The sequence below is a fragment of the Talpa occidentalis genome, unplaced genomic scaffold, assembly GCF_014898055.3.
Source record: "Talpa occidentalis isolate TD23 unplaced genomic scaffold, MPIMG_talOcc4v2.1 talOcc4.17, whole genome shotgun sequence".
NCBI classification, from domain to species: domain Eukaryota; kingdom Metazoa; phylum Chordata; class Mammalia; order Eulipotyphla; family Talpidae; genus Talpa; species Talpa occidentalis.
Window position 1 is genome coordinate 54,237,854 of NW_023601754.1, and position 24,219 is coordinate 54,262,072.

A 24,219-nucleotide genomic window follows, 5' to 3' on the forward strand; every position below is an offset into this window, starting at 1 on the left:
GCATGTTTTATTTATTTGTTTGTTTGTTTGTTTGTTTGTTTATACATGCACTGGGTACAGTCAGAAGCACGGGAGGGTGAGAGAATTCACCAGAGCCAGAGCGGGGAGCAGAGCAGGCAGAAGGACCGAAGGACACTGCTGAGGGGAGCAGCGGGCGGCAGGAGAGGTCTGCGCGCCATGTGGGACCCTCCTCCGGTGGCCGGGGAGCAGCCGGGGATCGAACCGGCGCCTCCGAGGCCGCGGGCAGCTTCGCAACCCAGCGCTCAACCGCTGCGCCACCGGGGAGGCCCTGTTTGTAAGATTTTCTTTTTGCCATCTGTGTCATTGGGATGCATCGAGATATACATTTATTTTTATTTCTCCTGCTCTGGTTCTAATATGCATCCTCCAGTTGCGCGCCCATCTTTGTAGACATATTTATGGAAAATATTCAGCCATCATCTCTTTGAACATTGCCACATGCCCATTCTCTGTATTTTCTCCTGAGACACCTGAGGAATGTCAACTCCCTTTTTATTTCCCACTTTCACTCAGCGTTACTGAGTGATCTCACAGAGGGAGCTTTTAGTTCGGGACTCTTTAATGGTGTCTAATATGCTGTTTAACCAATTGTTGATTTTTTCATCCTATTTTTAATCTTCCTCTTTTATTTTTATACCATCTCGTAACTATTGGTTTCTCTTCCTTCTTTTATCTCAAGAAGTGTTTGCATCTATTTTAGGGTCTCTTTTAGATTATTTTACTATCTCTACTTTTGTTTGTTGCATCTGCCTGGTCTCCCTAGGATGATTTGTTTCCTTACGTGATTTATCACTTTTTGTCGTCAACTCATCCTCAGAAGTGACAGGTTGCATGTCCTGTGTGCCTGGGGCTGAGACAGTGCCCCAGGAGTTTTTCCAGTTACTTCAGTTCTTCTCACCATGGAGATGGACCACACTCAGGCTTGGTGTGCGGGCCTCAGCATCTGTGCCCGTCTCAGGCTGGTAAGTGGAAATGCACTGGAGTCACCCTTTCAAGAACAGCTTGACCCTTTGAGTCCCTGAACACGGTCAGGGCCGTGCTCACTCCCCAGCCTCTTTGGGCCTCACAGCATCATCACTCCTGGGTTCCACGGCCCAGGGCCCTAGAGCTCTCTGGGTCTGAAGCCCCCATGGTGTTCGCTCCCTGCCACCACCACCTTTGCGTTTTCTCTCCATCTCTGGCACCCGGGCTCACCCCTTTCTTCTTTCAATTTCCCTCCAGGCAGTTCGGTGGGAGGCAGGTGAGATGGCATGGGCAGGTGACATCAGGAGGGAGAGGACCCTCTGGTCAGGTATCATCGGGGGCAGAAGCCTGGGGGCTCCAGGGTCTTGCATCAGGAGTCTTGTGGGGAGGGTTACGGCAGGTCCCTGCTGGAATCTGGGGCCAAAGGACAGCTCATCCCCCTCCTGAAGCCTCAGTGAGTGGAAAGCATCATCACAAACTCTGCAGGGGAGATGGGGCAGGACTTAGCCCAGCCAGGCCAGGAGTCACGGGAGGCGCTGTGCTCAGCCTGGGAGCTGGCGGCCTGGGGGTCATGAGGGAAGCAGACTGACCATCAAAGTCCACAGAGCCGTCCCCATTGAGGTCCACATCTCGGAGCATCTCGTCCAGCTCAGGGCTCACCAGCGGCTCCCCCAGCAGAGCGGGTGCCGCCTGCCGAAGCTCTGCCCCTGTGATTCGTCCGTCCCTGTCCCTGTCGAACTGGGGCCCAGGCAGGGTGCAGTCACTCCCCAAAGCTGCTCTGCCCACCCCCCCACCATGGTCTCCCTCCTCCGGAAGTCTCCCTAGGGGGCTCCCCCTAGCTAGAAGTCAGCAGAAACCCTCCGGCCCCTCCCTGCCCCTCGTCCCACTGTGTGCAGGGCTGAGGCCACCAGCCTCCTCTGGCCTGGGTGGGCAGCCAGCCAGGGTGCCATGCAGCCCCCACCCCAACTCCAAACCTCTCGGAAGGCGATGCGCAGTTCCCGAACCCCCAACATGTGTGCCGTCTCCTCCTTCAGCTTTGGGCCTATCAATTCCACAAATTCCTCGAAGTCCACGCAGCCACCCACTGCAGGCCAGGGGAGCGTCACAGGGTGAGGGCCAGGCCTTGGGGACCTTGTGCCAGCCCCTCCCCCACCCAGGAGGAAGCACCCGGGTCCATGCCCTCAGGCAGGAGGACTGGAGCCCCATTCTCTGCTGAGGGGAGCCAACTGGGGAGAGGGCATGGGCACGGTCAAGGGAACCCCCAAGTGTGGGGGAGAAAGCCAGGCCGAGGAACACACAGCCGAGGGTTCAAACCGGCCTTTGCTGCCTGTGGGGGTGGCCTTGCGTGACTTGCTAACCCTCCTTCCTTCTCCTTGAACCTCTGGGGGCTCTGAGTGCTGGAACCCTGTAGGCAGCAAATAGCACCCCTGGGGAAGCCGACCCCTCTGGCCCTGGGTTCTAAGACGCCACCCAGATGGCCAAAAACAGCTTGGGAAGCACCTATGGGTGTAAATCACATCCCCATTTGGGAAGCTGTAAAGGGAAAAACAAACGTGGGTGTTCGGGAATGAAAGGAACCTGATCTCTGTCGGAGAACAAATTTGCTCCTGATAATCACACAGGTGCCCGCCCGCTTGACATTTAATCGCCAGGCCTGGCCAGGCCGCAACACGCCGGCCTCCAAAGTTCCGGGGCGGCTTTTCCCAAGAGGGAGAGAGAAGCAAGCAGTGGCGAGCACCAGCAGGGAGCACTGGCCGGGGGCCAGTGGGGCTCAGGTGGAAGGCCAAGTTTGGAGTGGCCAGAGGACACCCGGGGGGCTCTCCACCTGAGCCCCAATACCTCTCTTGCCCACCCCCCATGTCCCTGCCTCTGACGGTGTCATTGTGGGCCTGCGCACCCCTCCAGCCTCCCGGGTCACCTGGTACCCCACCTCACTGACTCTGACCTCGAGGCTCAGCCTGGGCTAGGGCCGCCCCGCCCCGCCCCGCCCCGCCCGGCTCCCCAGCACTGACTTCGCATCTTGACGTGCTGGGAGACCTCGAGGAGCTCCATCTCGGTGGGCATGTAGCCCAGCGTGCGCATGCAGGCGCCCAGCTCCCGGTGGCCGATGTAGCCGTCACCGTCAGTGTCAAACTCCTGGAAGGCGGCCTGCAGCTCTGCCGGGGAGGGGGGTCAGGCCAGGGGCCGGGTCTGGGACCCCGCCACCCGCCACCGGCAGCCAGGGCCACTCACCATGCAGCTCCCCGGGGCCCAGCGCGCGATCCTGCAGGGACACAGGCCAGCTTGTCCCGGGCCACGCTGCCCCTGCAGCCCAGCCCAGACCCCGAGGGCAGAAGGAGCTGTAGTCCCGCGGGCCTCAGAAAACAGACGAGCCCCCCTTCCTGCTCCTGCTCCCGAGGCCTGAGCTCTCGCAGAACTCGGTCTGAGCTCTGACTCTGCCAAGGCCAAGGTCAGTCCAAGGCCTGCCTTGCCTGGACTGCAGCAAGTCCTGCCCGGACCCCGAGTCGAGCAGAAGAGGCAGGAGGCCTGGGTACTAGGGGCAGAGTGCTGAGCTTGAGGGCTGAGGCCCACCCCGCCCCGCGGCCCAGCCTGCCCAGGCCCCAGCTGACCTTCCCGAAGACGCGGCTGAGAAGGGGCCCGTAGGTCTTCTGAGCAGCATCGAGCCGGGGTCCGGGACAATGCCGGCGGGGGGACTGGTGGCGAGAGGCCGGCCCCTGGGCTACAGAGGCTGACCCCCCCTGCCCTTCTCTGGTCCTAGATACGTTCTTGCCGCTCCCTGGGGCTTGGGGGCCCTGACTAGGGGTCTGTACCCCAGAGCTGCCAGTGCCCTTCCAGGATCCTCGTAGCCCCTTCTCCTCCTTGCTCCTCCTCCTGGTCAAGGGGAGCCCCTCACCACTCTTGGGAGCCACAAGCCCCACGGGGGGCTCCTGGGGGCCAAGGGCCAGGCCTGAGCCATGCAGCCCCCTTGTCTGCTCTGTGGCCATGTGGAGGGGTCGATGGGACTCAGAGACAGACAGCACCACGGAGTGTTGTTGGCCCTCGGGGCCCACAAAGCTGCTTATGCACCCCCACCGTGAGAGCTGGTGGCCTGAGGTCAGGCCCCGAGTGGGATTAGGGTAAGTGAGGCTGGCAGCCCAGGCCCTAATCCATGTCCTCTACCTGGGGGTGGCCAGGGCCAGCCAGATGGGGCAAGAGACCTGTCTTCAGTTCGGATTCCAGCTCTGCCAGCTGAGCTGGGAGACCCAGCAGACTGGCCTCTCTAAAGCCTCCACTGCCTCCTCTATAATATGGGGTCGGTATTCCCGAAGAGTCAAGGATGCGACCCCGTTGTGTGATGTGGACAAGACTCAGCTAGGCAGAGCATCGGAGGTCATCTCAGGCGGGAGGAGTGGGGGCCGGAGCTGGCAGGAGGAAGGCATTGCCCACCTGAGCAGCCCCTCGGGGGGCAACATCTGGCTGGAAGAGAGGCCAGGGCACAGAGGCCCTGGATGCCAGATCAAGGGGCAGAGCGTTGACATCAGAGGAGGTGACCCCTTGGGGACCCAGAGCCAGTCCTGAGCTAGAGGGGACCTGGGGGAGGGGATTTCGGGGAGCAGGGGGCCTGGCTGGTCACTCGGCCTCCTGGGCCGGGGTTAGGGTTTCCCGGAGAGCAGTCCATGAATGATTGATGTCATCTCAGCTTGGGTTTCACGCCGGCGCCTCGGCGCTGCAGGCCATGAGCAGGCCCGGCGTGGGGCCATGTGGACGGCGGGACCTCCCTGCAGCCAGGCGCGCCTGCTCCTTCCGGCCGGCAGCCCGCGCTTCACTGGTAAGCCAGGCCTCCCCGCTCAGCGTGGGGTGGCCAAGGCTCTGGCCCGGAGCTTGCAGAGTGTGGTTGGCCTGGGGCGGGGTGGCCACCAGGCTGAAGGCCAAGCAGATGGAGTCGCAGGCCACAGGCAGGGTCAGCCTTTCTGGGGCCTCTGGCTCCTCTGCTAACTCCAGGCGCCACCCGGGGCTTCTCCATCCTCAGAGGGAGACCCTCGGGCCATCTGGGGCGGGGCGGGGAGCAAGCCCTCGGTCCCGGCAGCCCTCATCCTGCTGAGTCCACTTCTCGGTAGACCGGGGGAAAGGCGCCAGCTCCAGCCTGAGCCAAGGCTCGGGGAGGCGCCACCAGTGGGGGGGCGGGGGGGGCGGGGTGGGGAGGAGGACGAGGAAGCTGCTGCCTGGGAGCCTCTGGGCTCAGCCCTCGCCTGGAGTGCGTCTGCGCGGCCTGGCGGAAGGGATCTCCACGCCCAAGGCCCTGCCCAGCCTTGACCCCTGGGGCCGGGCACCCTGGGCCCTCCCCTCCCGGAAGCTCAAACACTTGAACCCCAGGGGGCCAGACAGAAAAGAGCCCGCGATGGGGTCACACCAAGTGTTTTTCTTTTCTGCATTCTTTTGTTTCTGCTGTTCTTGTTGCTTTTCTTTTCCTCTCTTTAAAAAATGTATTTCTTATATTTTTCTCCACATGGTCTTCAAACCGTGCTCCCAGGAGCCCTAGGGGCGCTCTCCCCCCCTTTAATCTGAACTCCCCTTTAGTTTATACATCGTTCCACAGCTGTATTTTATTTATTTAAAGAAAATACTCACCAGTTTTTAAAAAATATGTTCGACAGGCTCTGGTTTAGTCTCCCCGGACACGCAGGACTCCGCTGGCAGCAGAGGCCGGCGCCCTCTTCCCACCTCTGACCTCGCGCTGATCCTCTGAACCCGCCTCCCTGCACCTGTAAAACAGACTGGCAAGGTCACTTACTAAGGTCCCTGCTTACGCTAACCCACCAGGAGGCGCTAATAATGGCTCAGAGAGGGACGGTGACTTGCTTGGAGACACACAGCGCCCTCTCTCAAACTCAGTCATCCTTTCCTTGGTTCACAGGTGCCCACCCTGTGCCCACTGGTAACCTGGGGACCGCAGATGGACACTGCCATGGAGGCCAGCCTGGGTGCTGCTGGCCACAAGCCCCGCACAGAGCTTGATGATGAGGACTCTTACCCCCAGGGTGGCTGGGATATGGTCTTCTTGGTGGCCCTGCTGATTCTGGGGCTGCCAGCCAACGGGCTTATGGCATGGCTGGCCGGCTCACAGGCCCGGGAGGGAGCGGGTACTCGGCTGGCCCTGCTGCTGCTCAGCCTGGCCCTCTCTGACTTTCTGTTCCTGGCAGCAGCAGCCTTCCAGATTCTGGAGATCCAGCATGGAGGGCACTGGCCCCTGGGGACAGCTGCCTGCCGCTTCTACTACTTTTTGTGGGGTGTGTCCTACTCCTCTGGCCTCTTCCTGCTGGCAGCCCTGAGCCTGGACTGCTGCCTGCTGGTGCTGTGTCCAGGCTGGTACCCCAGGTGCCGCCCGGCCCGCTTGCCCCTCTGGGTCTGTGCTGGGGTCTGGGTGCTGGCCACACTCTTCAGTGTGCCCTGGCTGGTATTCCCCGAGGCTGCCGTCTGGTGGTATGACCTGGTCATCTGCCTGGACTTCTGGGAGAGCGAGGAGCTGCCGCTGCGGATGCTTGAGATCCTGGGGGGCTTCCTGCCATTCCTTCTGCTGCTCGTCTGCCACGTGCTCACACAAGCTGCTGCCTGCAAGGCTTGCCGCTGCGGCCGGCCCAGGCCTCCGGCCTGCCGTGGCTTTGCCCGTGTGGCCAAGACCATCTTGTCAGCCTACGTGGTCCTGCGGCTGCCCTACCAGTTGGCGCAGCTGCTGTACCTGGCCTTCCTGTGGGACGTCTACCCCGGCTACCTGCTCTGGGAGGCCCTGGTCTACTCTGACTACCTGATCCTGCTCAACAGCTGCCTCAGCCCCTTCCTATGCCTCCTGGCCAGCGCCGACCTCCGGGCCCTGCTGCACACCGTCCTCTCCTCCTTTGCGGCGGCTCTCTGTGAGGAACGGCCTGGCAGCGTCACGCTAGCGGAGCCGCAGACCCAAGCAGACTCTGGGGGCCAGTCTCTGCCAGCGCCAATGTCTGAGGCCCAGCCACAGGCAACCCCCATGGTCCCATCACAGGCAACCCCCACCACCCAGCCAGAGGTGAACCCCACAGCCCAACCACAGGAGACCCCCACCGCCCAGCCAGAGGCGAACCCCAACGCCCAGCCACAGGCAGATTCTGTAGCCCAGCTGGACTCTATGGCCCGACCGCAGGCAAGCCCTGAGGCCCAGACTCCCGAACCCACTGCCAGCCCCCATGATGAAGGCCCCTGCAACCCATCCACAGAACCCACCCCAGAGGCCTCTGAGAAGCCAGACACGTCTGCTGCAGCGGAAGAAGAAAGCCCTGGTAGTGGCCCCCCAGAGGTGGCCATGGGCACAAGCCCCACATGAGGAGCAGGAAAGCTCAGGCCTCAGAAGAGACAGAGGGAGACAGGAACCAGCCCAGTACGAAGGAGGGGCCGAGGAGGAAGCAGTCATGGAAAACCCTACCAAGGCCCCCAGGCCTGACAGGAGGACTTGGGGGAAGTGAAAATGAAGCAGCCAAAACCCCCAGTTTGTAAGCGCCGCTCGGTCCCTGGCTCCCCCAGGCCTCTTCCGGGCCCGCCGCCACCACACTTGCAGGGGCCCACCTGCCCCTGCGCTGTCACAGCTGACTGTGTCCTGCTGAACTCTGCCCTGCAGCGCGGCCCTGCTGCGTCTCCCACCTCCCTGCCACCCCCTCTAACCTGGCATAAGGAGGCTGGCCCTGCAATGGTGCAGGCCTGGGGGCCCACAGCTGGCCTGCATGGTCAAGTCCTCTCCCCAGCCCCTCCGGACCCACAGGCAGTGGGACAGGACTGGGGGAGGCGCTCCCTCAGCAAGGAGGGGGTTGGGGAGCTGGATTAAAATACTGCGTTGGAGGCTCTGGACAAGCAGCTTTGCCGTCTGAGCTCTGGTTTCAGCTGCTGTGGTGAGGATTAAACGAATAAGTGTGTGAGGCACCCAGCAAGAGCCTGGCACATGGTAGGGCCAGATGTTCTTCCTTCCTGGAGCACAGGGATGTCCCTGCGAGGGCCGGGTCTGGATGGGAAGGGCAGGCGGGAGAGGCCCCATCTGGCCTGAGCATCTGGGGCCCTGTGAGTTTGGGGACAGGTCAGCTGTGCTGGGTTCGGGGCTATGACACCCAGGTGGCCTGAGAGCATGCAGGGCTGCCTCTGTGCTGGGGCAGCTGGCAGGTCAAGGTCAGCTCCGTGAAAGGGTTCAGGGCTGGGAGGAAGTCCAAGAGGGTTCTGGGGCCCAGCAGCTCCAGAAAGGGCAGACCCTCCCCAAAGGGCAGACGCCACCCCCACCAGGTTGCAGGAATCTCTGGGGTAGTCAACCTCCCCCCTCTCAAGCTGCAGGCACTTCGAGAAAAAAGAGGAAGTGCTGAAGGCCTATTTTCAATCTGCACCCACTTCCCTTCCCCTCCAGCACCTTCTCCTGGCCTCCCTCCAGCTTTCTCCTGACCCCAGCATCCCCAAGTCCAGTTCTCTTTCCCCACTTCACCGACCCCCATCCTTCCCCATTAGCTCTGCACTGTGACTTAGCCAGCGGCGGCCCCTCCCAGTAGCTGTGACAGTGACTTTCGTGGGCACTGTGGGCAACCGAGGCAGGTAGAGAGAGGTCTCTGGACAAGCACGAGTTTGTTGAATTCATTCATTTACTGAGTGAATTACCCTTGCCAAGGGCCTTTCAGCCAGCCCAGCATTTTGGAGTCGGGGGTGTGTGAGGGGGCAACCCCTCCCCAAGGGGTTGTTTGGGTCCTGGCTCTACTACTCACCGGCTGTGCGGCCTTCAGGAGGGTTCTTGACCTCTTTGAGGCTCAGTTTCGTCAGTTGTATCACGGGAAACATAATGGTGCCACTTCTTAGGCCTGTTGTCACTGTGAAGTGCATGGATCCTGGCAAGGGGTGGGGGATCACCAACAGTCAGCCTACAGCAGGCCACACCCCAGCCTCAAACAGGCTGGAGCCAGCACTGACCCCCAGGTAGGCATCCTGCCCACCAGGGATCATCCCTGCTGCCACCCAGCTTCTTCCTCTTCAAGAAACGCTTTCACACTCCCTCACCCCACTGGGGGCTCCCTGAAGGCAAGGTCCAGACTTATGGCCCCTGTGGCACTTCACCGTACCCCCACCTTCTCTCAGGCCAGAGCCTCAAAGCTTTAAACAAGTAGGACAGCTCAGGGCCAGACACCTGTCTACTAAGCTGGGGTGCACCCCAAGCCCCGCCTCTGGAGGGCCAGCCAGCCCCATGTCCACGGCCCCAGGAAACTCACCCACCTGGGTCATTCCAATCTGGAGAAAGACGGCGCCACGTGGGCTTGTGGCCCAGGAGTCCCCTGCGGCCACAGAGGAGGCCCTGTGCTGGAGGAACTGTTCACACCGAGACAGTCCCAGCCCCTTCACCCTGTGCCCAGAGCTCAGCCCCTGCTGCCCGGGGAGACTCGCCCCTTCCGGGTGAGGAGCACCCCTGCTCTCGCTCAGAGGCGCCAGGCATTGATTCGAGATTTGTGAATATGAACATTTTTTTTCAATTGTACGTTCAGAGCGTCTGACCATTCCTTCAACACACGTGGGAGGAACACAAGCTGCGAGCTCGGTCTTGTTTGGGGTGCTGGGGGCACAGTGGGGACCAAGACAAAGCGCCACCCTCCATTAGCTGACATCCTAGCTGGGGAGGCAGAACCCACGGCAACCACACAAATAATTACATGATGTAACACCAGCGGTGATTAAGAAGGACACAGGAGAGCGACTGGGTGATGGGGCTAGCCAGGGAGGGTCCCGGGCACGCGGCACCGACGTCTGGGCATGGAGGGAGAAAGGGATGCAGCCTTTTCAAGACCCGGAGGAAGAGCTTCCCGACCGAGGGGCTGGGGCAGGAAGGAAGCCGGTGGGTTTCGGGGCCGGGAGGGTCAGCAGCAGGTGCGCAGGACCGGCCACCGATTCACTTCAGGTGTGGTGATGAGGGGCGACGGGAGGACTGGGCAGAGGATCTGGTCTGGGCTTTGACAGATCCCTGATCCCTCCTGGAGGGCACAGCGGACGCCTCATGCCCCCTTCCCAGCTGCTCAGATCCCAGGCCTGCTGGGAGGGTCAGCAGACCCCTAGGTTTACAGCGCAGGAGAAAAGCAAGGACATTGGTGCAAAACAGAGGGAACCACCTCCCGCAGGGGCACGGGGGCACCTGTCCTCTCAGCTGTTTCCCCAGCAGGGTGAGAAGTGAGAGCTGGAGGAGCCTGGGCCCAGGTGGAGGTCCCTGCAGCCCCGGGGCGACGCTCCCGCTGGCTCCCCCTCCACCCTCCACCCCGCTTTCAGGCCCCTCACGCAAGCATCACCCAGGGCAGCAGATGCTCAGGGAAGGGATGGAAGTGGCCGGTGCCCGAGGGCCACCCGAGCTCCCAGGGGGGGATGGAGATGGGGGGAGCTGAGGTCACAGTGAGGGGGGCCGTGCGCCCGACAGCCAGGCCTGGTGAGGGTCAGGAGAGAGAGGCGGGAGCGAAGGATCTGTGGGGCTCGGCCCGTTTCTGGTTTTTCAAGAAAGAGGCCCGGTAGGACCCAGGAGTGCGCCTCAGACCGGGAGGGGGGGCTGGGGTCTCCCGCTGGCGCCTTGAAACACCAACTTTTCATAGTTGTTAACCGAAAGCGCCGCCCTTCGGATCCCCACCCCAGCGCGCGCTGCCAGAGCCCCCCAAGGCGCCCCCCTCCGCAAAGCACTCGCCGTGGGGCAGGCGCCCCGTCCACGAGCCACGAGCCTCTTTTAAGTGACGAAATAACCACCCAAGCCCGGCGCCTCCTGAGGATGCCGCGAAGAGCCGCGGAGCAGGGAGGCGCTGGGGCCCACGCCGGGCCGCCCGGGACCCCCGCCCCCCGGGACCCCCCGCGGCCCCGCCCCGCCCCGCCCCGCCCCCGGGACCCCCGCGGCCCCGCCCCGCCCCCCGCCCCGCCCCGCCCCCCGCGGCCCCCCGCCCGCCCCGCCCCCCGCGGGCCCGCGGCCCGCCCCGCCCCGGCTCCTCTGTCACTTCCTGATTCCCGCTTCCTGCTTCCCAGAGCCTGGGATCCGGAGCTGCCCGAGGCCGGAGCCGCAGCCCCGGTGCTCCGGTGAGCGGGGCCGGGCCGCGGGCGGGGAGCTGGGCGGGCCGCGGGCGGAGCCTCGGGGGTCTGGGACCGGGGCGGGGGGCGCAAGCCCGAGGGGCTTCTCCTCCGCTGGGCTCACCCTCAGCTCCAGCTCCCCTTGGCCGCTCGGCCTCTCCCCTCTTGGGCCGGGGCCCCTCGAAGTCGGGCTCCCGGTTCATCTGGTCCCGCTCCAAGGCCGTTCTGGGAGCTCCCGAGCCCGGCTCGGTGCTGCCAGGACCCCTGGGCCGGCCTGGGCCGCCTTCCAGCCCCTACACATGCCTGCGGGGCGAGAGCATCCCAGGGGGCCAGAGCTAGGGCCTGGCGCAGATGACCGCGCGGGTCCTCTCTCTGGTCGTCGCCATCACCCAGCCTGCAGCCGCTGGGCAGAAGGGACCCTGCGGGGACTGCCTGGGAACCGCCTGGGAGCCACCGCGGGACTCAGCTTGCTCTGGTTTCACTTCCCAGGAGGGCCCAGGCAGGGTCCTGTGAAGCCCCTCAGGACTCCGGTGTCAGCCGGAGCCCAGTGCATTTCCCCTTCCCAGCGCTCGCTGACCGGGGTGGACAGCCCGGATCTGCCCTGTGACCCCATTCTGCAACTGGGAAGAGGAGAGCCGGGCTGCAGGCCCGGGGCGGACGGGGGGTTGCCTGAGTGGGCGGGGGCTGACCCAGGCCTCTCCGCTGCGCAGACATGTCGGGCCGCAAAGTGGTGCGGCAGAGCAAGTTCCGGCATGTGTTCGGGCAGCCAGTCAAGAACGACCAATGCTACGAGGACATTCGAGTGTCCCGTGTCACCTGGGACAGCACCTTCTGCGCGGTCAACCCCAAGTTCCTGGCGGTGATCGTGGAGGCCAGCGGCGGGGGCGCCTTCCTGGTGCTCCCCCTGAGCAAGGTGGGCTCCTGCGGGGCTGGGGGGCCAGTTTGGCCCAACCTGTCGCTCACCTCATCCCTTATCTCGCGCGTCCCCACCTTCTGGACGGGTGTCATCATCCAGACTTCCCGCTCCTGCGCTGTCAGCACAGATCAGATGGTTAAGTACTTTATTGCCCAGAGTTACGGTCAGAGACAACAAGCATTTCCTGCTCCCCTGATAATGCCAAGGAGGAAGAGAGGTGCCAGGGAGAGGCAGAGCGAAGGGCACAGCCAGGCCCATCATCCCCACTCCGCAGAGGGGAAGACGGAGGCTGCGGGGGGGACAGAGCCCGGGCCTTCTCTTTGACTGCCCTCCGTGTCCGCAGACGGGCCGAGTCGACAAGGCCTACCCGACGGTGTGTGGCCACACGGGACCCGTCCTGGACATCGACTGGTGTCCCCACAACGACGAGGTCATCGCCAGCGGCTCAGAGGACTGCACGGTCATGGTGAGGCCGGGGCTGTGGCCGGGCGGGGCGGGCGCAGGTGCAGCTCCCGGCTGCTGCCCGCGGGGCGGAGCAGGGGCCTCAGCGTGGCTCCACCCCTCCCCCAGGTGTGGCAGATCCCGGAGAACGGGCTGACCTCCCCGCTGACGGAGCCGGTAGTCGTGCTGGAGGGCCACACCAAACGAGTGGGCATCGTCACCTGGCACCCCACCGCCCGCAACGTGCTACTCAGCGCAGGTCCGGGCTGCAGCCCCCCGCCCCCCACCTCCATGCACAGCTCTGGACCCTCTCCGCTGCCTCTCCCAGGCCATCTGCCAGAGGGGAGCGCTGAGGCCCACAGAGGTCGAGGGGCTGGGGCTGGTCCTGGGGGCCATCAGTGAGCTGGTGCCCCCGCCGCGCCTGAGCCGGTGGTCCCCGCCCGCAGGCTGTGACAACATGGTACTCATCTGGAACGTGGGCACGGCGGAGGAGCTGTACCGCCTGGACAGCCTGCACCCCGACCTCATCTACAACGTCAGCTGGAACCGCAACGGCAGCCTCTTCTGCTCCGCCTGCAAGGACAAGAGCGTGCGCATCGTCGACCCCCGCCGCGGGGTCCTGGTGGCGGTACGTGGCCGCGGAGGGTGAAGAGGACGGTGGACAGGCCGGGGGCCTCCGGGGGCGCTGCCCTGACACCCCGTCTCCCCACAGGAGCGGGAGAAGGCTCACGAGGGGGCCCGGCCCATGCGGGCCATCTTCCTGGCGGACGGCAAGGTGTTCACCACGGGCTTCAGCCGCATGAGCGAGCGGCAGCTGGCGCTCTGGGACCCGGTGAGGGGCGGCTCGAGACGTGGGTCCCACCCGGGATGAGGAGGGCAGGGGTGTCCCTGGAGGCTGGGGCTCCGGGTTCTCAGCCTGCCGCAGAGGCTCTCGTGGCTCTGGAATCCTACCAGTGCCCCACCGCCCACCCCCCCCCCCGCGCTCTGGCTGCCCACTGCCTCCCTCCCTGGCCGGCCCCTGCTGCCTCCTTTGCCTGCCTAGGCCCGCCTGGCTGCCCTCCCGAGCCCTGTCCTCTGGGAGCCTCCCAGCCCTTCCCCTGAAGCGCTCTGGGGCCCCTCTGCGACGGGGGCTGCCGCTGCCTGCCACCCTGGCTCCCTTATGGGGGGCCCTTTCTCAGCACTTGCTCGGTGGCCTGGGAAGAGTCTACAGGCCTGGAATAGACCTCCTAGGGTGGAGGGGGTCCAGAGAGCCCGGCAGGGTCTGCAAAGGCCTAGAGGTGGGGGAGAAGCCACCTGGCGTGGGAGGGGGCAGCACCAGCAAGCAGGCGAGGCTGGCCAGGGCAGGTTCTGCTGTGGGGTTGGGACACGGGAAAGGGAGGCTCTGCCAGGCCTGACCGCACCCCTCCTGCGTACCAGGAAAATCTCGAAGAGCCCATGGCCCTGCAGGAGCTGGACTCCAGCAACGGGGCCCTGCTGCCCTTCTACGACGCCGACACCAGTGTGGTCTACGTCTGCGGCAAGGTGGGGCAGGCTGGGGCAGGGCTGGGGGGCAGGGAAGAGGGGTGCCTGCAGCTGACCCCTGCCCCTGCCCACCCCGCAGGGCGACTCCAGCATCCGGTACTTTGAGATCACAGATGAGTCCCCCTACATCCACTTCCTGAACACGTTCAGCAGCAAAGAGCCCCAGAGGGGCATGGGCAGCATGCCCAAGAGAGGCCTGGAGGTCAACAAGTGCGAGATCGCCCGGTAAGAGGGGCAGGATATAGGGAGGGGGGTCGGCCTGGGGTGGTGCCGGTAGTCGTGGGCCTGCCCTGGGCATCTAGGGTGAGAGGTCAGATCTTAGGAGGCTGCCCTGGAGCAGGAAGCTGCCTGGGAGGAGGGGGAAGTGGTCAGGGGTCAGCCTGTGGGAGGCAGCCAGTCTGCGAGAGGGGCCAGGGTGAGGACTGGAAGGAGGCCATCAGGAGAGCTGATGTGGGGGTTCTACCTGTGGCTCCCCCAGGTTCTACAAACTGCATGAGCGCAAGTGCGAGCCCATTGTCATGACCGTGCCAAGGAAGGTGAGGCCGCCTGGTCCCCACCACCCGGGCCCTCTGCAGCAGGCCGGCCCCATGTAGGAGTGGTCAGAAGGCTGGACAGAGGCCAGCAGGCCCTTTTGCCCACCAGGTGTTGGGCTGTGCCGGACAGGGAATAAGCAGGGATGAGACCCAGGGTGAGCTGAGGAGACATGTCTGGCAGCCCTGGCAGTCTTCCTGTAGGAGGCAGGATGGGCAGCAGGCCTGGGGCGGGGACCCTCTCTGGATAGACACTAGGCTGGGAGATCCGGGAGTCTAGCTGCAGTGGAGGCACTTGGGAGGAAGGGGATAAGACCTTGCACGGCTTGGCCTGGATGCCCAGCCCAGCGCCTGGGCTGCCCTCACAGCACACACCACTCAGCACGCCAGGCACGGCCCAGGAGCAGAGGCTGGCAGTGTCTACCTGAGGCTTGCAGTCCAGAGGCACGGATGTGGCTTCCAGCAGCCCACAAAGCCACACGCCGGCCCCTGCTGGGGAAGCTTGGGGAAGGTTTCAGGGGAGCTGTCGGTGGTGCTCAGAGGAAGTGGAAGGGCAGACCCGACCTTTAGAAAGGTCACTCCGGGCCAGGTCACGGGTGGATGGAGTGATGGCAAGCAAGCCCAGAGGCCTGGATGATGTGGCCATCCAGGGTCTAGGCGAGAGGACCCCACTGATCTTGCTCTCCCCCTTCCCCTGCCCAGTCGGACCTCTTCCAGGAAGATCTGTACCCCGACACGGCGGGGCCCGAGGCGGCCCTGGAGGCAGAGGAGTGGGTGAGCGGCCGTGATGCTGACCCCATGCTCATCTCCCTGCGGGTGGCCTACGTGCCCACCAAGCAGCGGGACCTGAAGGTCAGCCGGCGCAACGTATTGTCCGACAGCCGGCCCGCCCTGACCGCTGGCTCTGCCCGCCCAGGGGCCTCCTCCGGTGCCCTCAGCGGGAGCCTCTCTGGAGGAGCTGGGGTACGTGACCCCTGGTGGGGTGGGGTATTGCCCCGGTCTGCGGGTGTGCCTGAACACATACTGCCCGTCTCGGGGCCGTGGGCGCCAGGCCTTGACCCCCCTGCTGTACCACAGGAGGCCGGGAAGCTGGAGGAGGTGATGCAGGAGCTGCGGGCCCTGCGAGCCCTAGTCAAGGAGCAGGGGGAGCGCCTCAGCCGCTTGGAGGAGCAGCTGGGCCGCATGGAGAACGGGGACGCATAGGACCACAGACCCCTCCGACACCACTGCCCCCTCACCTCCTGCTCGACCCCACTGTTGCTCAGCCTCTGCAGCGTCACACCACCGGCTGGCTACCCCTGCCGAGGGCCTGTGGGGCGGACTCGGGCCCGTCCGAACCCTGACCCTCCAGGCGCCCAGGCTGGAGCTGGCTTTGGCAGTTACTGTGAAGGTTCTTGAAGCAAGGCAAGCTTGTACTCTGAGGGACCACCCCCACCCGCCCAGGCCCTGCTCTCCCCGGGGAGAGGGCCGAGACGGGCTCTATATTTTCATTCCAAATAAAATCCTCTTTGTAAAAGCTAGTTTCGTCCTGCTGCTGCAGAGACGGGGCCAGGAAAGGCAGACCTGGGGACCCGACGGGACCGGCGGGGTGTCGATGGGAGGAGGGCCTGGGCCAGGAGCATCCCCCGCCTTGGCTTCCCTGATGTCGGCCAGGCGGAGACAGGCAGAAGCCCTGGGGACACCTGCAGGGTCAGCTGGAGCTGCGTGCCCTTTGTCCTCCTCGGGGCGTGGTCACAGGCCGAAGCCCGTCCTGACCCCATGAAACGGGAGGGTCTGTGTAGCACAGGGTGGTCCTGAGGCCCAAGGCTCCCACCAGGGTCCCGGCGGAGAAGGCTGGGAGGGGTTTTGTGGGCAGGAAGCGGAAGCCTCGGGTCACCCCTAGCGCAGTGAGCGCGCCAGCTCACTTCTCGCTCAACACAGCCAGAGTCGGAGGTGGGCGCCCAGCACTGAGCAGCCGGCAGACCAATGGTGAGACGAGCCTGCTGGGTCCTTGGGGCGGGGGCGACAGCTCGGAGCTGGAATGTCTGGGTCCTGGGAGCTAAGGAAGAACTCCACACCCCCCCACCCCCCCCACCCCCGCTGCCAGCCAGGCCCAGGAGCAGAGGGAAGCTAGTCAGGCAGAGGGGAGCACGAGGCAGAGCCCAGGCCTTTGTCTCCCCTCACATCAGAGCTTGGCCTCCTGGAACTCAGGGTGTGACCCCAGCACCCTGCTCTAGGCAGGGGCCCCAACAGAAAGCCAAATAGACCTCTCCCACCTGCTCCTCTGTGAGTGGGCCCGAGGCGCGACCCTACTTGAGTGCGAGAATCTGGGCAGACAGGCTGGAGTGGGGGAGGCTCGCTTGAACCTCAGCACTCCCCCGCCCCCACCTGCTGTTCCAACCGCAGGCTTCCTCTGGCAGCTGCACCCGCCGCCAGCCCCAGCCCTGGGCCCCGGCCAGGGCCGCCTGAGGGCCCCCAGGGACAGGAGTTAAACGGAAACACTGCAGCTGGGCCTGTCCCTGGGCGGGAAGAGGGTCTCGGGGACCCCCATCCTGGGACCTGGCCAAGTGGAGGTTGAACTGCTGCTTCGGCTGGTCCAGAGCTCCAGCTCCAATGCCAGTCTCCCTCCCACTCCCCCACCCCAGGTGGGCAGCCTTGACCCGGCCAGCCAGCTCTGTGGAGTACCTGCTGTTGCCAGAATGACTTAGGTGCTTGGGCCAAAATGATCCCCGTCCTGTCGCCGCTTATTCCCATGGGGAGACGAGACCCACAAGCATCATGAAGTTACCTACCGAGCAAGGAGGGCAGGAGAGGGAAGCAGACTCTGGCACCGAGGGCTGGGCGGCGGGGCCACAGCATGCATGCAGGACGGTGTCCAGATCAGGGCACCTCACACCTCACAGGAAACCCCGTGGCTCTCAGGGGCTAGGCTGCCCAGACAAAAGTCACAACACAGGGCTTGGCAGGAGCTGCTTCTAGCAGCTTCTCAGGTACCGTAGGAAGAAGGGGGAGTCGAGTGTTGGCAGATCTCAGGGCAGGGCCTTGTGGAGTCAGCGAGGACGTGGGCTTTACAGTTTCACTGTCCCCATAATGCCCCAGAGGCACCCGAGGGCCCCAGCCCAGGTGACACCCCCGCCCGTTTCCCCACAGGACCTGCCCTGCGTCCTGGGGCTCGGGACTCTGCTGACCCTGCCCGGGGTCCTGGGCTCAGGTGGCAGTGCCAAGGACAGCGGGCACTCCAGCTTGGTCACTGTCGTGCTCCTGTTGCTGCTCCTCCTGCTGCTGGTCGCTGGCCTGGTGCTGGCCTGGCGCCGCCTCAGCCGAGACTCGGGGGGCTACTACCACCCGGCCCGCCTGGGCGCCGCACTGTGGGGCCGCACCTGCCGCCTGTTCTGGGCCAGCCCGCCAGGCCGGTGGCTCCAGGCTCGGGCTGAGCTGGACCCACCAGACCAGGACCCCGAATGTCAGGAAGATGAGGACCTGGAAGACTACAACCTGGATGGTGGCCTGAAGGAGGCCGAAGGCGGGGAGGAGGAGCAGCCGTACAAAGACGGGCCCAGCCCGAGGGTGGAGCTTACAGAGTCAGCTGAGGAAGCGCACGAGGCGGCTGCTGAAGAGAGCCTGGGCCTTGGCGCGCAGGGGCCCGAGGGCTCGAGAGGCAGTGCCGAGGCCCTGCTGAGCGACCTGCACGCATTTGCCGGCAGCGCAGCCTGGGACGACAGTGCGGGGGTAGCGGGGGGCCAGGAACTCCATGTCACAGCACTTTAGGGGTCACAGACCCCAGACCTGGGGTCACACCCCTGTCACCGCCTGGGCCTCTTTGCGGCCATGACATGACACAAGCACCCCAGGGCCCATCACCCCCACCTGGAGTGCTCAGACTGTCACTTTACCACTAGATCCTTCCCCACACCTGGACAGCCCCACCGCCCCCAGCCAGCCCACCTGTCCCTGGAGCCATCGGGCGGCCATCGGAAATAAACCCTCCAGCTAGTGGTCTTGCTGTCCTGTGGTGACCCCGCCCAGCCCTGCGCAGCGGCTCCTGGCGCGAGCCCCCCACGCCCACCTCAGGTCCTTGGGAAGAGCCAGGTCAGCACCATGATTCAATCCTTTAATTCTCCAAGGGCAGGCCTGACCGGGGGACAGTGGGCCGCAGGACCCCCACTGGCAGCCGGAGCCTGCAGCCCTCCGAGCCACGATTCAGGGGCGCAGCCACTCTGATGGGAAAACACACTCACACTCGTTCCTGTTCCCCAGACACCCCCAGGTCCACTGCCCTCACGGGGCGGAGTCTCAACAGTCACCTCGTGCTCCCCAGTCCTAGTGCCCGGAGCGCCCCCGGCCCCTCTTGGACTTCTTGGTTCCTGAGGGGGGACGGATGGGGAGGGGGGCAGTGCTCGAGGGGGGTAGCGGTGGTGGCGGCGGTGGCAAAGGTAGAGTGGGCTCCATGGGCTCCGGTGGGCCGGGGCTGGGCCGGAACCCCTCGAAGGGTGAGAACTTCAGGGGACTGCAGGGGAAACCGAGGTGGAGTCAGCTACTGCACGGGCCGGGGGCTGGGGGGAAGCAGGGGCTGACTTCCCCTCCGCAGGGGCACAGGATGTGAGGCCCACCAGTGCCCTTCCAAGCAGCTTCCCCACAAGAGGCCCCCGTGGCAGAGAAAGGGGCCCACGCTAGGCAAGCTGGGAGTGTGCGCGGGCCCCCAGAGACCTGCCCCTGCAGTACCTGATGGGGGTCCGCGGGCTGCTGTTGAGACGCCTCGGGGAGCGCAGCTTGGGCTGGAAAGAGAAGCCCTCCTTGATGCTGTCCAGGACGGAGGGCGCCACATACGTGAAGCCCTGGGGGCAGAGGCGGCCAAGCGAACTCAGTGCCCTCCTCCCCCGTGCCAGCCCCGCCAGCGACCCCCAGGCCCCGGAGCCTCACCAGGAAGGCCTGGTTGGCGCTCTCACTCAGGGCCGTGTCGTCGGGACTGTCCACTGGCGTCTGCCGGGTGAAGCGGGCATCAAACTGGCTCACGTCTTCCTCTGACTGCTGTGGGTGGACGCAGGGGGTGGGGAGGGTCAGGGGGTGCCCAGGACAGGGGCCGCCCCCACTGCCCCCGTGCCCAGGAGACCCCCACTCACCAGACAGGGCCTGAACGGGGGGTCCACACGACGGGCCAGGAGGTCGTCCCAATTAACGTGCCGGAAAAAGGGGTGCCTCTGCGGGTGGCATAACCCAAAAGGTCCACAGTTCACCCTCCAAGAGGCAGTCTGCCCTCTGGCCCTGCACCCTGGGGGCCTCAACCCAACCCTTGTGGTGGCCCCAGACGCACCTGCACATCGGCGGCATCCCCTGGGCCACCCCCCATCCGTTGGCTGGGGTTTCGTTTCAGAAACTGTAGGATGAGGGCGGAGGGTGAGGACCATGCCTACGTCCCAGAGGCTGGTGGGGGGCTGCCTCTGGAGTGTGGCCTTCACCTACTGACTCAGACTTTCAAGGTTTGGCTTGACCCTCCCCCCTGGAGCTTACCAAGGTGCCAGGGCACTTCCAACTCCATGTCTGGAAGGGCGCCTCCCCACTGGCAGTGTGCCCCCCCCCCAGTCTATTTTGATGGAAGAGCAGCCAGCTCGTGATGGGGGTGAGCTGTTTTAGGGCGGGGGCAGTGGGTCTGCATCAGAACAGACGCTCAGCTCTGTGAACCCCAAAGCTGTTGCTCCTCCACCCCACAGGCTCACTGCACAGGAAGGGTGGCTCTAGCTCCCCACAGCCCCCGAGAGGAGAGATGGGGGGCAGGAGTACAGGCAGGAGGGAACCCACCTTTTTGATGAGGTCACGGGCATCTGGGGTGAGGTAGGGGGGCAGTGCCAGCTTCCCTTTGATGATCTTGTCCATGGTTTTCTTCCGGTTCTCTGCAGTGAAGGGAGGCTGGAGAAGGCCGAGGGTGAGGGGGGACTTATGGGCTTCCCACCAGCTCTCACCTGCCCAAGGGGATCTCCCGCCTCAACCCGCAGTCCCCCCCACTCCCGTCCCGGGACGTGGGACTTGCCGATCCAGTGAGCATGTCATACATCAGGGCTCCCAGGCTCCACCAGTCCACTGCCCTGTTGTGGCCACTGCGCACCAGAATCTCAGGGGCCCTGGGGGCCGGGGGGACCGGCAGTCAGGCCGGGCCCTCCCTGCCTGTCCTTCTGAGCCCCAGGCCAGCGGCCGTCACTTACATGTACTCAATGGTGCCACAGAAGGTGTGGGTGACGGCGCCCTCGTGAATGGACTCCTTGCAGAGTCCGAAGTCAGTCAACTTGATATGGCCTGAAGATGGAGGGGTGGTCAGGGCCTGGCCAGCCAGTGCGCTCCTCAGCCCGCCCCCTCCCCAACGCACCCTGGCTATTAAGCATGATGTTCTCAGGCTTGAGGTCCCGGTAGATGATGCCTTGAGAGTGGAGGTGGCCCAGGGCCAGTGTGATCTCTGCCAGGTAGAAACTGCGGAGACAGGACAGGATGAAGGCCAGGATGGGGCCAGGCCAGGGGGCAGAATCCCCAGAGTCCTTCAGGCGAGAGGCCGCAGGTGACACCCACCAGGCGGTGTCTTCCAGGAAGATGCCCTCTCGCTCCAGGTGTGTGAAGAGCTCGCCGCCTGCGACACAAACACGTCAGCAGCCGTGTGCGGCCCCGGCTCCTCTGCTCTGAGTCTCGGTTTCTCCTCGGGGAGAGTGGGGCTGGCGTTTCCCGCCCTACCTGCCTCACAGAGCTGCCGTGGGGGTTCAATTCAATTCAGCAAACATCTACGGACGCCTACTCGGTGCCTGGCCCTGTGCTGGGTGAAGCTGGGGACAGAGATGAAGAGACCCAGCCATTGCCCTCAGGTGCTCAGTCTGAGGGGGAGACATACATGCACATCGCTGCTCTAGTAGCCAGACTGAGGCAACAGCGCCAAGACTTGAACCCGAGAAGTCTCACGGAGGAGAATGAGGAGGCCAAACATGAGGAGACAGAGGAAGTCTGGGGAGCGGGATGTGGAGATGGAGCGCGTAGGAATGAAGCTCACAGAGCTTGTGCGTGGCGGGGGCAGGTGGGAAAGCGTGCCTCCTGGGGGTGGGGCGGAGCCAGGCTTTTCTGGGCAGTTAGAGACTGGAGTGTGGGGTCAAACCCAGGCCCTGAAAGCCAGTGGAAGAGAGAGCAGGAAGAGGGTGACTCGGGCCCTCAAGTCAGTTAAGAAACAAATGCGCCTCCCACTCTCCAGGGAGAGTGTGGGGAGGAGGGAGGACGAGGTAGAGAACAACCAAGTGAACTTGGACCTGACTGAATGCAGGGCGCGCAGGCGACGCAGGGAACACGAAGGCAGCGGGAATGGACCAACAGCCCTAGGGCCTGCTGTACAATGCCCACCATTCCCATGCACCCCCAACGCAGGTGAGGGACACAATAGGCACTAGAAAAACATTTGCTGAATGAATGAATGAATGAATGGAGTGAGTGAATGAACAAGTGACTAAAGGGACAGACAGATGGATGTGGGGCCCCCTAGCTGTTCTCCATCTCTTCCCCCACTGTGTTTCCTATGTTGGTCCCAGCCGTAGCCCCCCACCCTGGCTGGGCCCCCACTCATACCACTGAGGCACTCAAGGATGAGGTAGAGTTTGCCACCAGTCTGGAAGGCATAGGCCAGTTCCACAATGAAGGGATGCTTCACTGACTCAAGAATGTTCCGCTCAGCCTGAGTGTGTGCTGTGTCCTTGGCATTGCGCACAATTTTGGCCTGGAAAGGGGGGTCAGTTAGAAAGTGGGCACCGAGGGCTACCTCAGACCTCCCACCAAGACCTTCTGCTATGCTCCTCCCTCCACTGTACTTCATAATTCCACTGCTCTAAGTAACATTCTTTCCCAAGTGCTCCTCAACCTCGGCACCAGTGACATCTGGAGCCAGATAATTCTTTGTCGGGGGTACTATCCTGTGCACTGAGGGTGGTTAGCAGCATCTGAATGCCACTGGATGGCAGCAGTACCCCCTCTAGTCTTGGCTGGACAACATCTGCACACACAGTCAAATGTCCCCAGGGAGGCAAAACTTCCCCTGGCTGGGAATTGGTGCAAAATTATATCCATCACCATTAGGAACAAATCAGCAAACCAAAAACAGGGACCATCTCCTCCGCCATGTTCACGGCTGCACTCGCAAAGCAAGGCCTAGTGCTTGGGGAACGGCAGCCATGGGGAAGGGTGTGTTGACTGACTGTTTGACTCACCTTCCTCAGCACTTTCATGGCATATATCTTGCCTGAGTTGGTGCCCTGCACCTTTCGAACCTGGAACACCTGTAGGGCAGGGGAGACAGGATCAGCTTCCCTCTCCACATCCCATCTTCAAACAGCCCCACCCTGAAGCTCTGTCCTGGGGACCAAGAGGCCTAGGCCCACCCAAGGGTGGGGCTGTAAAGATCTCAGGTCCGATTCTGAGAGGACATGCCCTTCCCTCCTCTGGGTGCTGGCGGGAGTTTTGCTGATTCACAAGTCTAATGGGTCCCGAGTGCATTGGTGGGTGAGCCCGGCAGCAGCCTGGTGAGACAGGAGGGGAGTGAGCAGGGAGGCAGCCCTGCGAGGCAGGAAGGCCGTACCTTGCCATAGCCGCCTTTGCCCAGCACACGCAGCAGCTCAAAGCAGTGAGGCCCAATGCGCTCCGGGCCCAGGTTCACACTGTTTTCCGTCAGCTCCACCTCCTCATAGTGTCCCCCAGCCCTACGGATACAAGACGTTAAGGGACAGGCTCCAGACCCCCCAGGTCCCCTCCCCAGTCCTCTCCCTCCTCCCCCAGCGGCGCCCTCACTCACTCCAGGCCAGCCGCCCTCCACTCGGCAAGGGGACACACGTCCTGTGAGAAACCGAGGGGTAAGCGCCAAGGGAGGTGCCAGGATACCTCCCCCCCAGGCAGGACTGCTCGGCCCAGAGAGGAGGGGGGTCAGGAAGGGGAGGTGGCAGGCGGCGGGTCGGGGGCAGTGGAGGGGAGGCCGAGGACAGCAGGGGGAGACGCAGAGAAGAGCTGGGGGTCTGGACGACAGGTCGGGGCGGGAGCGGGGTCAGAGCTTGGAACAGAGGCCGGGATCTGAGAAAGACCCGGGTCTGAGGCGCGCCTGGGTGATGGGAACCACTCACCGAGGGGCTGAAATCTGGCTCGCCCTCTCCCTCGCTGCCTTCCTCCGTCTCCAGGTCCAGGTCAAACACCGCCGCCATAGCGGCGCCGGCCCGCGGGCCACTCGGCCCGTACCAGGCACTCTGACTGGCAGCCCAGGATCGGGTTCGAACGCTATCATCCCCCGACCGCCGCGCGCCGATGACGCAAGAGGCTGTGCGCTCCCACCCTCAAGCCCATTTGTCCGATGGAGAGAAAAGATGGCGTCCGCCGCAAGGCCTCCTGGGAGTTGTAGTTCCAAAGTGTCGGGGAGCCAAACTTTGAAATCCTCTCGGCCGGACCCTCGGTCGTCCCAACACAGCCACCTCCGGGCGGCATTGACTAGGGACGGCCTGGAATGCGCCCATCTTGGCTCTAGGGAGAGCTTGAGTTTGGATCGGCAGACTCCGCAGTGCTTGGTGTGTGCGTGCAAATTGAATTCCTCCCCTTGTTGGAACCGGGCGCTGTCAGGCTGGCTGAGTGGAGGAGGAAGATCGCATCTCTGTTCTTCTCTGAAAGGAAAGTGGCTGCATCAGGGTCTTCCTAACGCACTTCACGTCCAGGACCCTGCAGGTCAAAGTCCCATGCTCAGCTCCCTCCTGTGTCTTGCTGCTACATTCTGAGCCAGAAAGAGTGGGTCTCGTGGATGCATTG

At 63.9% G+C, this 24,219-nt stretch overlaps 5 protein-coding genes across 6 annotated transcripts; 3 read left to right on the forward strand and 2 right to left on the reverse strand.

Annotated features, from left to right (window-relative positions):
• Window positions 1-171: 171 nt before the first annotated feature.
• Window positions 172-4,736, reverse strand: LOC119249907 (calcium-binding protein 4). Its single transcript, XM_037517464.2, has 6 exons — window positions 3,594-4,736; window positions 3,217-3,247; window positions 2,997-3,140; window positions 1,959-2,068; window positions 1,575-1,722; window positions 172-1,464 (listed from the first exon to the last, which is right to left on the reverse strand). The coding sequence occupies exons 1-6, from the start codon at window positions 3,966-3,968 to the stop codon at window positions 1,436-1,438; spliced, it is 837 nt and encodes a 278-aa protein (XP_037373361.1). The 5' UTR covers window positions 3,969-4,736; the 3' UTR covers window positions 172-1,435.
• Window positions 4,737-5,917: 1,181 nt separating this feature from the next.
• Window positions 5,918-7,315, forward strand: GPR152 (G protein-coupled receptor 152). Its single transcript, XM_037515685.1, has one exon. It carries the CDS (start codon window positions 5,918-5,920, stop codon window positions 7,313-7,315), a length of 1,398 nt encoding a protein of 465 aa, XP_037371582.1.
• Window positions 7,316-10,964: 3,649 nt separating this feature from the next.
• CORO1B (coronin 1B) lies at window positions 10,965-15,961 on the forward strand. The gene is made up of 11 exons (XM_037517465.2): window positions 10,965-11,046; window positions 11,748-11,950; window positions 12,297-12,419; window positions 12,524-12,653; window positions 12,841-13,022; window positions 13,107-13,226; window positions 13,811-13,915; window positions 13,995-14,140; window positions 14,394-14,451; window positions 15,148-15,408; window positions 15,523-15,961. The coding sequence occupies exons 2-11, from the start codon at window positions 11,750-11,752 to the stop codon at window positions 15,646-15,648; spliced, it is 1,452 nt and encodes a 483-aa protein (XP_037373362.1). The 5' UTR covers window positions 10,965-11,046; window positions 11,748-11,749; the 3' UTR covers window positions 15,649-15,961.
• Window positions 15,962-16,045: 84 nt separating this feature from the next.
• Window positions 16,046-18,475, forward strand: PTPRCAP (protein tyrosine phosphatase receptor type C associated protein). Its single transcript, XM_037517468.2, has 2 exons — window positions 16,046-16,413; window positions 17,575-18,475. Exons 1-2 carry the CDS (start codon window positions 16,411-16,413, stop codon window positions 18,190-18,192), a joined length of 621 nt encoding a protein of 206 aa, XP_037373365.1. The 5' UTR covers window positions 16,046-16,410; the 3' UTR covers window positions 18,193-18,475.
• On the reverse strand, window positions 17,781-23,704 carry RPS6KB2 (ribosomal protein S6 kinase B2). Of its 2 annotated transcripts, none has more exons than XM_037517466.2 (15): window positions 23,550-23,662; window positions 23,228-23,268; window positions 23,015-23,135; window positions 22,647-22,715; window positions 22,012-22,159; window positions 20,980-21,037; window positions 20,783-20,883; window positions 20,622-20,712; window positions 20,450-20,540; window positions 20,221-20,328; window positions 19,736-19,798; window positions 19,545-19,622; window positions 19,345-19,452; window positions 19,147-19,259; window positions 17,781-18,641 (listed from the first exon to the last, which is right to left on the reverse strand). In XM_037517466.2, the coding sequence occupies exons 1-15, from the start codon at window positions 23,625-23,627 to the stop codon at window positions 18,536-18,538; spliced, it is 1,374 nt and encodes a 457-aa protein (XP_037373363.1). In that variant the 5' UTR covers window positions 23,628-23,662; the 3' UTR covers window positions 17,781-18,535. The 2 variants fall into 2 exon arrangements, with proteins under 2 accessions (XP_037373363.1, XP_037373364.1); XM_037517467.1 differs by having other exon boundaries at window positions 18,600-18,931; window positions 23,550-23,704.
• Window positions 23,705-24,219: the final 515 nt, after the last annotated feature.